The sequence below is a fragment of the Polyodon spathula genome, chromosome 3 (assembly GCF_017654505.1).
Source record: "Polyodon spathula isolate WHYD16114869_AA chromosome 3, ASM1765450v1, whole genome shotgun sequence".
Lineage (NCBI taxonomy): Eukaryota > Metazoa > Chordata > Actinopteri > Acipenseriformes > Polyodontidae > Polyodon > Polyodon spathula.
Window position 1 is genome coordinate 93,571,910 of NC_054536.1, and position 13,092 is coordinate 93,585,001.

Here is a 13,092-nt window from a genome sequence, read left to right on the forward strand (position 1 = left end):
GCCAGGAACAATCGCACTACAAAATGATTTGGAACAAATTGAGCCCCCCAAAAGAAAAAAAAAAAAGAAAGCTTAATATTGCACTTGAACATTTATTGAGCCTAATTGGCCACCACCCACTTAACAGCAATATACCAATGAACCTTCACAAGTAAGTATACATTTTCATAGTCTACAGCAGAACATTTTCAGCAATATTGAAGTTTTGTAGAACACTGATAACCAAACGGCACATTCCTTTGTGCCCTGCCCGTATTCGCTAAGTAATAATATATATATATATATATATATATATATATATATATATATATATATATATATATATATATATATATCTATATCTATATCTTCCTCTGCCCAGCGATAACACTATGTAACACAATTTTTGTTCCTGGGTAGTAAGTGTTATTTCCAAATTGCTTATGCCTCAAAAGTATAGAAAATGGCTATTATTCCCCACAAACTTTGCTTTTGTGACCAGGACAGTGATATTTTGAAATATCACTATTTCCAATGGGAAAACGGGCAAATGTGTGTCTTTTCGTTCACATAAAGTCAGAAAAAAACAACATATGAATCCAAATTAACAAGTATTTATACTAAAGTAATACAAAAATGACTACAAAAGATTTAGAAGTGAGTAGTTTTTCGAGATTTACGATTATACTGTATTTACAGTATAATCATAAATCTCGAAAAACTACTCTCTTCTAAATCTTTTCCTCATGAGTGCCAGTTTCTTCAGATAGTTTGATGGTCTTGGCCACAGCAGTTACAGACACTTGCAAAGTTCTTGCGATTTGTATTAAAGATTGACCTTAATTTCTTTTTTCTTTGCTTAACTGAGCGTATTTTGCCATTTTCTGCTCCCTTACATTCCAGAATGACAAACTTGTGCCTATGTTACCTATATTTACAGTAATCATGGATATACCCTCACCTGTTAACAATAATTGGTGACAAAAGGTTAATTAGGTAACATGCTAGTTAACTCAGAGAACATCTAACAGGTACTTTTATACTTAGGCCAGTGTTCTAACACTGTGTTATACACATTTTAGACTTTTAACTGACTTGGGCTTCAGACTGAAATCCCCTTGCTTTGGGTGACCATTTCATTGAAATTGACAAGATTTACATTTTCATTTAAAAATTCAACCTCTTCAAAGTCAAAATATTATAATTCCCAGTACGATTAAAAAGTTCAGCACAACACAACCCGTTAAGTCCAATAAATGTATAAATTAAATAGAACTGCATTCTTTTGAAACCCATCTGGAGTTTTCTATAGTCTACTGCTCATAACTCGTCCACAGCAAAATCGGCACGCTAATCGATTATTCCAAAAACACTGGTGATTTTCACATGTACTAATATGGACTGCTGTACTAATCAAAAATATAAAAAACTAAGCTGGCTTGTCTCTGTGCACACCGCCATCAAACAGTTTTGTCTCTCTCCTCATGTGTCTAGGTCTGTGACTACTATCGCTCTTGATCGCCACCTCCTGCTTGCCTTTAAAGGCTAACTGATATTAAAATTTAAAAGGACAGACATACAGGGCAGAATTGCTAATCGTCACAGTATCATGCTATGGATTCTTTGTGACATATATTGGCCACTTCTGCTGTTGTTAACATGGCTGTTATGTTCAGTTTTAACACTAATGCAGTAGTACAGCACTGCTATTACATTATGGACTGTCGCAATTGCTACTGTAAATTGAGCCAGCTGGGTTTTGACGGCAGTCTCAAGAGAGACGTGCGTCTGGCTGGTTTACAATGAAGAGCTGCTCCTGAACATCATTAAATTCTGTCTAACAATAGCATCCAAGCAAAGCATTGGGTACTCTCTGCCAAGGAAATATTTCCTTCAAAGGAGGAAGCACACTTAATGTACTCCACATTATTTTATTTTTATTCTATTTATTTTTAAGTAAAGGCTACTTTATCTTTTTTGTAAACTATATCTGTGCAGTAACTTTAGATAAAGCATTGCATATTGGAAACCACATGGTTAGTATTAATGGATCACAGAGTTATCACTGATACAAACCAACAGGATGTTATGGTGTTTTCTTTCTGAGTTTTGACACTGTTCCTTTTTTATTTTTAATTTTCAGAACAGACTTTGAGACATTCTCCAACAAGAGATTAAGAATGGATCCCATGGTTCCAAAGCAGGTAAAATGATTAAACTGCTATCTATACAATATAGTTGCATGGAGCAAATGTTATGTGCATAGTGTGTGTGTGTACTACGCATTATTTGCTTAGTACAAGTATGGTTTAGTGGTAGGTCAACCACTTTGTGATGTACCCCATAATGCTTTAACAAAATCTAAACCCATTGACACAGAGAATATTTCTGTCACAATCAAAACTAAGTGGAAGTGTAAATGTATATAGTATTTAATAGCACTTTTTGCATGGTGTAGATTTTATAGGCAATCATAAGTTCAGCCCTTATTAGCTGGGCTGATGACAGCTATATCTTTAAAATGCAGGGACTGAAAGTGTGGCCAGTGTGCTCATGAGACAAAAACAAGTGGTTTGGTGGTTATCAGTTTTATTTCAGAAGTATGTGTGCAACCTAATGCTTCCATGACCTCAAACATAGATCATAAATTAAAATTGTCAACTGTAGATATAAGCTGATCTGAAAAATCAGTGGGTTTCTGGGCAAGATGGATTAACACAAGTGTGCTTTATTATCTTGTGTCCCTATGATTGTAGTCCATTGTTTTAATATTTCCTTTATTTAAGGGCTTGCTCAACTCAACAGCTTCTCACATTCCCTTCATATGCTTTGGTCAAAGAGAAATATTCCATGAGGATGGCATCTAGCCACCACTGTGCCTCCATGTCTTCGGGGGTTTTTTTTTTTTTGGTTGGTTTTTTTTGTTTTTTATTAAAAAAAAAAAAAAAAAAATTCTTAATTTTATTTATTTAAGATGTAAAGTTAGTGTTAGTATTTCCTTTGATAACAAGGCTTGAAGAGCTTCATATACCATCATCACTGCTATTATCGGTACATGCATGCAGTGCTGTGCATTTTGATCAGTGTACAGTACTGGTTTGCAGTACAGTTATAAGGGCATTGGGAACCAAAACTGAAAACAAATATCAAAGTTTAGTATTTAAATAAACACACCAGAGATGAGCAAAGTAACGTCAAAATGCAGTAGCGATTTCTATTTAGTTTCTATATCCCATATTCAGTCCGGATTGACAAGCGTTTTATTTTATGTAGAGTATTGGAAGATAATGGATTCCTGGGACATGTCTCCAAGTAACTGCATTCTAAATAAATAAATGCATAATGTGAGATGTAATACAAACATATAAAATAGAACAGATGTAATATTAATAAATATCTATCGGACTAATACAATGTTTAGAGGAGAAACCAAATGGAGCAGGGTAACCAGTGGAGTACCACGGGGATCAGTGTTGGGTCCTCTGCTCTTCCTAGTCTACATTAATGGCTTGGGTTCTGGTATAACTTATACAAACTTGTTAAGTAACGTTGTTGAAGCTGACACCCGGGGATCCTTCAAGAAGCTGCTTGATGAGATTCTGGGATCAATAAGCTACTAACAACCAAACGAGCAAGATGGGCCGAATGGCCTCCTCTCGTTTGTTAGATTTCTTCTAATCTTCATGCTAACAGCAGCATTTAATCTTAATGGTTACTTTGTTGCAACATTAGGCACACCTGTAAAACCAAGCTGGCTTAGAGCTCTGAACTGCTTGCCTGATTAAAACGTAGCCATTTGTGCAACAATTTATATACTGACGTTGAGACTATTTGGGGGCAGCTTGCCAGAATTTGATTCAACTTTGGGTTCATGCTGTGGATGGAAGTCACAGTGACCTGTTTCTTCATGACAGACTCTTGTAATGTCATGTATTATCTCCCTTGTGGGTTTTTTTCAGGATGATTATCTACAAGATGGCTACAGTAGAGCACAAACGGTTGTAAATCCAGGTGACTTTTTGAACTCAATGGTATGTGTTTATCATGTTTTGGGTAGAACATTCCTGAATTCACATTTATCATTTACCATTACTGTACTTCAAAGTCCTTTACATACCTTTAATAGTCGAACACATACAAGTCTCTCTCTCTCTCTCTCTCTCTCATGCACGCAAAACCTCTATCTGAAAGAAAAGAATCTGCCTGCTTTGGTTTAAAAGAAACTGATCATTTAAAACCTCCAATTGTTACAGTAAAGGAAATCCAAGTACAAAGCACATGCTTTAGTATAAACCACTATATTAAACCAATATTTCTGTATGTTCTGAGTTTTGCATGTCAGCTTAGTAATCAAATTTAGGACCACGTTTCTAACTTGACATTTTCATAACTACCACATTTCTAACCTGTAATGTAAATCTCGTGGTTTTTCAGGGAAGCATTGAAATGCAAAGTCCAGAAGAAGCCACATTTCTAAGAGAGAAGCTTTGTGATATTTTGAAGGAATTTCAAGCGAAAAAAGCGCAAGGAGAGGTGAACAGAGCATTATTTTATTTTTTTTTAAACATCGATTTTATAAAGTAGTGCTAACCAGCATTTTACAATTAATGATCTCATTATATTATATTAATGTCTTTATGTAATCAAAGAAATGTGGTAAATACGATTCCTGCTCTGTGTACTATAGTCGTGTAGTAACAGACAAACGATAAGGATAGATATGTCACCAAAACAAATTAGATATATAATTCCATTCTGCAGACACGCTTGCTGTTGCTGTCATTAATTCAAAGGCAAAAATTTAGAAAAGGTGACGCATATATTCATACCAGCTATAAATACTACCTGATCAATCAATAACCATGAGGTTGAGTAAATCTATGAAGTTCCTTTGGTCAAGTCCCAGAGTACACACTTCTATTAGGATATAATTAGGGCTTGATGTTTTCGGTTTTAATTGATAATCGAAAAAACATATTTAGAAAAAGTGTTTTTTTTTTTTTAAACTTGGCAGTATGTTTAAAATACTGTCAGTCATTCACTACATAAAGAAAACGTCATTCAGAAGGTGGGCAGTGTGTGAAAACATGCTACTGACCAATCAGCAATGTTGTGGACCTGTGTAATACCCTAGGAAAGTCAGTGCATCGTTTGCTTGGCAACAAGCTTAACGACCACGAACCTGGTTTTAAACAAACCAGCAAGATGGTGTCACGTTAACCGAGGAACCGAAGAGTTATTGTAAATATAAAATTGGTGTACAGTTATGCTTCTAATGATGCATATTTGTTTTTTGGGTACGACTGCTATTATTATTATTATTATTATTATTATAGCTACATCAATATCAAACCTTAATCCGAGAACCATGGTGAATGTTTAATCGAAGGAAGCCATGTAAAAACGTGTGTGTTGGCTGAGATTAATTACTACTGTACCCTCGTCATACTCTAGGTTAAAGAAAGCCATCATGAACTAGTCTGTAGTGTGATTGATATGCGGGCGGTAATGGGCTTTCAGTGAAATCTGTTACTTCTCACATTTCTGTGATTCAAAATACATCCAGAGTTCCAAATTGCCGGAATCTTAACACAGCAAGTTACCTCTGTGTGTGTGTTAGTGAAATGTACATGCAGTTTATTACAGAAACTGAAGATTGATGCGTTTTGAGTGGTGTTTATTTAATAATAGATTTTTGACAAATAATAAAACATAAAAGAAATTCAAAGAAAGTACTTTCAGATTGACACACCCCTTTAATAAAATGCTCAGAGTTGGTTCAGCCAATAAAAGCACAAATATTAATTTGTCAAGACACATCTGTTCAGACAGCATCTGTAAACCTCACAACTCCCGGCTATAGTGGACTAGATGGCATGCAATTGTACCAGTACTTCACTTGCACTGAACTGCCCCATGTTTTAATGTATTCTATTACTGCTCTTAATTATAACTATTTTCTGTATCTTGTACTTGATTTTACTATTAAAGGTGTCCGTATCCATACTTTTTTTGTAATTGCTGTTACTTGAATTGGACTTACTAGGTGCTTTTAATGGAATTTATTCTTACAAGCAAATATCTGCTATAAGTAACTGCTCTTAGTCGAATTCGCTCTTTTTAATGTAATTATTTACTGTATTGTTTATTTTGCTCTTGAATTTTACTGTACTTTCTAACTGCTCTTATCTGTAAGGTGATATTTTGCAGTGTTAAACAGTTGTTATAAAGTACATGCACTCCTGGTTATATCGCCCCTCGCTATAATGCGGATTCGGGTATATCGTGGTCCTGGAGTTGGCTCCCCATTTTTACTGTCTAACTGCATATGCCTTGGCTGCAATATACATAGGCACTTAGAATTACTGTTTTTGTTTTAATTTGTACTGCAAATCACAAACAACAATATACAAAACTATTAAAAACAAAGCATTAATATCGTCCTTTTGTCATATACACACGTATTGCACAATAACACAAGGCAAATTAAATATCTACTTGCTGAAGCAGTTTTTATTTTAGCCAAGAGGTGCTCACGTGTGGCAGCAACGCACTAGCAAAAGCCACAAGGCAGTGAAGTCAGCTCCCTAGCAACAAGCCTCCTATGTTGGGAATAAATTCTTTCAATGCAGCTGTTTGTGCATTTGAGAAAGGTGAGGAAGACTCATGAAATTAATTTGGGACTGAAATTGATGAGAAGCAATTACCCTCTGCTGTACAAATTAAAACGTTGTGCTGCTTTTTATACAAATAATGAGAAAAAGCAGGTTGTGTAGAGGATTTATACTGGACCCTGACGCCCAGGATAAAACGAGGGAGTGGTTGTACGGTGTTTGCCTATTTTGCTTTTCTATGGGTCTTGCTATATTGCAGTCCTCGATGTATAGCAGATTCATATTGGACCCATCGAGTGGGTGGGGTATCACAATACAAAGTAAGCCGTCCTGCATAAGGGTGTCTGCTAAGAATTTAATAATATACTACAGCCCCAGACAAAAACTTGCATCACAATTGAACTAGATGCACTTTATGTGCCATGGTTCATAAATTTCTCAGGAATAATTGCACTTGGCCATCAAACACCTGCCTTTGGTTCGTGTTTATGCTGGCTGTTTGGCTTCTCCGTCTGCACCCAGGCACCACTACTTCATTATTCCATATATAACAAACACACACGTTGTATTTTTCTGGAGAATTTGAACATCATGTATGAAAATGAAGCCAATGACAACTTCATGTTACAATTCTCAGCTTGTATTTGGGTTATACTGATTTGATTTGATTTTTTTTCCAGACTCTTAATCCAGTTGTTCCACAGCCAACAATTTTTAAAGATTATAACCACATGAAAATGGATACTGGTATGCCTGGTAGAGATGGTTATCAAGGTAATGTAAAGCTACATGACTTGTATATACAATTAGGCAGGGTTTTGGGGGTTCCCTTTTTTATATGGCATTGCATTATGTGATCTCCACATTTTCTCATCATTTGTTGTGGCGTTGGGTTGGGGAAACCTTGACCTTTATTTATTTATTTTTATTCTGAAGATTTGTGAAAATGTTCACTTACATTTAATTTTGGTTGTCTTACTAGTGAGAATACCACAACATGTGACTGAAGCCAATTTTTTTTTTTTTAACTGGATTACATTTCATTGAATAGAAAAGCTTTTTTTTCTTTGTTTTTTGTTGAACAAGCCAGATTCTCATTAACACTTAGCGCCGGTTCCTTAACAAAAAAAAAAAACTGTTTTCATTTGACTTGTAAAGTTGCCATATTGTTCTGCACAATCCAGTGCTTTTTAAATTTTGATTGAAATGTTATTAATTATTTCTTGCAGCTGGTGGAGGTGATTTTGGGAGTGACCCGAAGCCTGCTGGAAGGCGGTCCTCAGATAGGTCGTTGTATCCCCTTCCTGCAGAAAGGTGGCCTTCTGACCGACCCCAATATCCACTCTCTTCCCAAGGGCGAGACCCTCCGAATGCAGGAAGATTCTCTGATGGGCCTGTTTACCATCCCCCTTCCTCTCTAGGGGCTTTCCCCTTTCCTGGAGCATCCTCCACATACCAGTCATCTGGTGATAAAGCGGGATATGCAACAGAGAGGGAAAGATTGAGTGAAGCCCCTCTGCACTCCTTCAACAGGGGAGGGCCAGCAGATCGAGGAGCCCCCACCTCTTCAGATAAACTCACAGCCACTCTCCTGCAGGTCTTTTCACGTGGATTTAAATAAAAATGAAAATTGCATCTAATATTTCAAGTAATATGATTTTTCACTTTCATTTTTTTTAATGAAACTGATTTTCTGCAATGTACTATTTTATTTTTAATCTTTAAAAAAAAACAAAAAAAAAAACAACTGAATTCAATTTTAAAGCCTTTTGTAGAGGCGTAATGTTGATTTAAGGTATACATTAGATAATAGTAAACATTGTCCATAGTTTAGTAAGCAGTTGTTTATGTGAAACCTGTACTGAAGATAGTTTATGGTTTATTGTGTGTGTGTTTTACTTTAGTGTTGTCACTGATTGTTGTTTTTATTGTTGCGGATTTACTACACTGTGGTGAAATACAGCCTGTATTGAAGTTTTATTTAAAGTCTTTAAATAATTTAGTAAACCTTCATGCTGCTTGTCCTGTCTTTTATGAAAAAACAATTCATTTGTGAAGCAAAATATATGTAGGTGTTCTTGCTCCAACTTAAGGCAGTGTGTGGGGGAATTTTGTTTCAAAGAAGGTTTCCATTTGTGTGTGTGTGTGTGTGTGTGTGTGTGTGTGTGTGTGTGTGTGTGTGTGTGTGTGTGTGTGTGTGTGTGTGTACAGTGCCTTGCAAAAGTATTCAGACCCCTGACCAATTCTCTCATATTACTGAATTACTAATGGTACACTGAAATTTCGTTCTGTTCGATATTTTATTTTAAACCACTTAAACTCAAAATCAATTATTGTAAGGTGACATTGGTTTTATGTTGGGAAATAGTTTTAAGAAAAATAAAAAACTGATATATCTTGCTTGCATAAGTATTCAACCCCCACACGTTAATATTTGGTAGAGCCACCTTTCGCTGCAATAACAGCTTTAAGTCTTTTGGAGTAAGTATGCACCAGCTTTGCACACATGTCAGAGTGATTTTGGCCCATTCTTCTTGGCAGATTTGCTCCAGGTTGTTCAGGTTGGTTGGACGACGCTTGTGGACCACAATTTTCAAATAATGCCACAGATTCTCAATGGGATTGAGATCAGGACTTTGACTGGGCCACTGTAGGACATTCGCCTTTTTGTTCTTGAGCCACTCCAATGTTGCTTTGGCCTTGTGCTTGGGATCATTGTCCTGCTGAAAGGTGAATTTCCTCCCAAGCTTCAGTTTTCTAGCAGACTGAAGCAGATTCTCTTGCAGTATTTTCCTGTATTTTGCACCATCCAGTCTTCCTTCAATTGTGCCACCACCATACTTCACTGTAGGGATGGTGTGTCATGAGGCATGGGCAGTGTTAGGTTTACGCCACACATAGCGCTTTGGGTTTTGGCCAAAAAGCTCTATCTTGGTCTCATCTGACCACAAAACCTTTTCCCACATCGCAGCCGGGTCACTCTCATGCTTTCTGGCAAACTCCAGACGTGCTTTCAGATGGTACTTTTTTAGTAACAGCTTCTTTCTTGCCATACAGGCCAGTGTTATGCAGAGCTCTTGATATGGTTGACTAGTGCACCATTACTCCACTCCCAGCCACTGAACTCTAGCTCCTTCAGAGTGATTGTTGGCCTTTCTGTGGCTTCTCTCACAAGTCTCCTTGTTTGAGCGCTGAGTTTTGAGGGACAACCTTTTCTTGGCAGTGCCTGGGTGGTGTGATGCAGCTTCCACTTCCTGATTATTGATCCAACTGTGCTCACTGGGATATCCAAACACTTGGATATTATTGTGTACCCTTTCTCTTATCTATGTATTTGTATTACTTTATCTCCAACGTCTGTAGAATGCTCTTTGGTCTTCATTTTCCTTTAGATTCATAGCCTTACCAATGATCCTTCAACAATGGGGTTTTTATCCAGAAAATGTGACAGCAACTTTAATGGTTCACAGGTGGAGGCCAATGGTAAGGTAATTGTGTCCTCGTTAGGGCAATTTCTTTCATTGGTGCAAACTGGGAGCTTCCACAGCACAGGGGTTGAATACTTATGCAAACAAGATATTTCAGTTTTTTTATTTTTCTTAAAAATATTTCCCAACATAAAACCAATGTCACCTTACAATAATTGATTCTGAGTTTGTGTTTAAAAATAAAATATCAAATAGAACAAAATTTCAATGTACCATCTGTAATTCGGTAATATGAGAGAATTGGTCAGGGGTCTGAATACTTTTGCAAGCCACTGTGTGTATGTGTATCTATATATATATATATATATATATATATATATATATATATATATATATATATATATATATATATATATATGGAGAAACAAAAAAACTCTACAATCAGTTGAATATTCAGTTATCTGTAACATTAGATTTGTAAGGCAGAAAAGGAGTGATTTACATGCAAACATGTTTGTCTAAATGTGCCACACTGATGATAGTCCAGACTGAAACATGTTTGTGTGTAATCCTTTTAATCTCTTTGAGGGAAGTACTTGTTATTATTTACGTAATTCAGCTGTTCTTTTTCTTTTATTACGTTCATTTTATTGTGAACCAGGCCACTGCAAAAGAGTTTGGCTAATTTAACCACTTCTTTCTGCCAAATGGAAGAGTTGCAACCTAATTAAAAACATGTTTTAACAAAAAAAAAAACACTGGCTTGCAGTTTTTTCAGTCAGTTTTGATTTGAAAAGCTTTTACAGTTGTGGTCTGCAATGAGCAATAATAAAAAGTTCTCCTTTGATAAGTAGCTGTGATACGAGCTTGTGTTTCATTCAGATCTCACTGTACGCCTATGTAGTGCACCAGAGTACAGCACTAGATCTCACTGTACAGTACCTACGCAGTGTACCCAAGTACAGCACCAGATCTCACTGTGCAATACCTACGCAGTGTACCCGAGTACAGCACCAGATCTCACTGTGCAATACCTACGCAGTGTACCCGAGTACAGCACCAGATCTCACTGTGCAATACCTACACAGTGTATCCGAGTACAGCACCAGATCTCACTGTGCAATACCTACACAGTGTATCCGAGTACAGCACCAGATCTCACTGTGCAATACCTACGCAGTGTATCCGAGTATAGCACCAGATCTCACTGTGCAATACCTACACAGTGTATCCGAGTACAGCACCAGATCTCACTGTGCAATACCTACGCAGTGTATCCGAGTACAGCACCAGATCTCACTGTGCAATACCTACACAGTGTATCCGAGTACAGCACCAGATCTCACTGTGCAATATCTATGCAGTGTACCAGAGTACAGCACCAGATCTCACTGTGCAATACCTACGCAGTGTACCCGAGTACAGCACCAGATCTCACTGTGCAATACCTACACAGTGTTTCCGAGTACATCACCAGATCTCACTGTGCAATACCTACGCAGTGTACCCGAGTACAGCACCAGATCTCACTGTGCAATACCTACGCAGTGTACCCGAGTACAGCACCAGATCTCACTGTGCAATACCTACACAGTGTATCCGAGTACAGCACCAGATCTCACTGTGCAATACCTACGCAGTGTACCAGAGTACAGCACCGGATCTCACTGTACAGTATCTATGCAGTGTACCAGAGTACAGCACCAGATCTCACTGTGCAATACCTACGCAGTGTACCCAAGTACAGCACCAGATCTCACTGTGCAATACCTACACAGTGTACCCGAGTACAGCACCAGATCTCACTGTGCAATACCTACGCAGTGTACCCGAGTACAGCACCAGATCTCACTGTGCAATACCTACGCAGTGTACCCGAGTACAGCACCAGATCTCACTGTGCAATACCTACGCAGTGTACCCGAGTACAGCACCAGATCTCACTGTGCAATACCTACGCAGTGTATCCGAGTACAGCACCAGATCTCACTGTGCAATACCTACACAGTGTTTCCGAGTACATCACCAGATCTCACTGTGCAATACCTACGCAGTGTACCCGAGTACAGCACCAGATCTCACTGTGCAATACCTACGCAGTGTATCCGAGTACAGCACCAGATCTCACTGTGCAATACCTACACAGTGTATCCGAGTACAGCACCAGATCTCACTGTGCAATACCTACGCAGTGTACCCGAGTACAGCACCAGATCTCACTGTGCAATACCTATGCAGTGTACCCGAGTACAGCACCAGATCTCACTGTGCAATACCTACGCAGTGTACCAGAGTACAGCACCAGATCTCACTGTGCAATACCTACGCAGTGTACCAGAGTACAGCACCAGATCTCACTGTACAGTATCTATGCAGTGTACCCAAATACAGCACCAGATCTCACTGCAATACCTACGCAGTGTACCCAAGTACAGCACCAGATCTCACTGTGCAATACCTACACAGTGTTTCCGAGTACATCACCAGATCTCACTGTGCAATACCTACGCAGTGTATCCGAGTACAGCACCAGATCTCACTGTGCAATACCTACGCAGTGTACCCGAGTACAGCACCAGATCTCACTGTGCAATACCTACACAGTGTATCCGAGTACAGCACCAGATCTCACTGTGCAATACCTACACAGTGTTTCCGAGTACAGCACCAGATCTCACTGTGCAATACCTACGCAGTGTACCCGAGTACAGCACCAGATCTCACTGTGCAATACCTACACAGTGTATCCGAGTACAGCACCAGATCTCACTGTGCAATACCTACACAGTGTTTCCGAGTACAGCACCAGATCTCACTGTACAGTATCTATGCAGTGTACCCAAATACAGCACCAGATCTCACTGTGCAATACCTACGCAGTGTATCCGAGTACAGCACCAGAGCTTCAGCTCACATTTCTTGAATTTCAGACCTCTGTGATCTCCAGCCTTTTGGTCGATACACAAGGAGTACCAGAGACTGAAAGAGTAGAAAAGGTGGCAAGGCTTATTGAACAGCGTTTTACTAGAATGCTGCCACAGTCCGGGAGAAAAGCCTACTCTCAAAAAAGG

General features: G+C 38.3%; 1 protein-coding gene across 4 annotated transcripts in view; it reads left to right on the top strand.

Annotated features, from left to right (window-relative positions):
- Positions 1–8,604, top strand: part of si:ch211-13c6.2 (uncharacterized protein LOC100000125 homolog) — a 38,982-nt gene extending 30,378 nt beyond the window's left edge. For 3 of the 4 annotated variants that reach the window (XM_041246449.1, XM_041246450.1, XM_041246452.1), the window contains 5 exons: positions 2,123–2,183; positions 3,939–4,010; positions 4,414–4,512; positions 7,274–7,367; positions 7,823–8,604. In XM_041246449.1, coding sequence (XP_041102383.1) covers positions 2,123–2,183; positions 3,939–4,010; positions 4,414–4,512; positions 7,274–7,367; positions 7,823–8,214 — 718 coding nt within the window. In that variant the 3' untranslated portion in view covers positions 8,215–8,604. The remainder of the gene's footprint in view (positions 1–2,122; positions 2,184–3,938; positions 4,011–4,413; positions 4,513–7,273; positions 7,368–7,822) is intronic. The other variant, XM_041246451.1, reaches the window with a different exon arrangement.
- Positions 8,605–13,092: the final 4,488 nt, after the last annotated feature.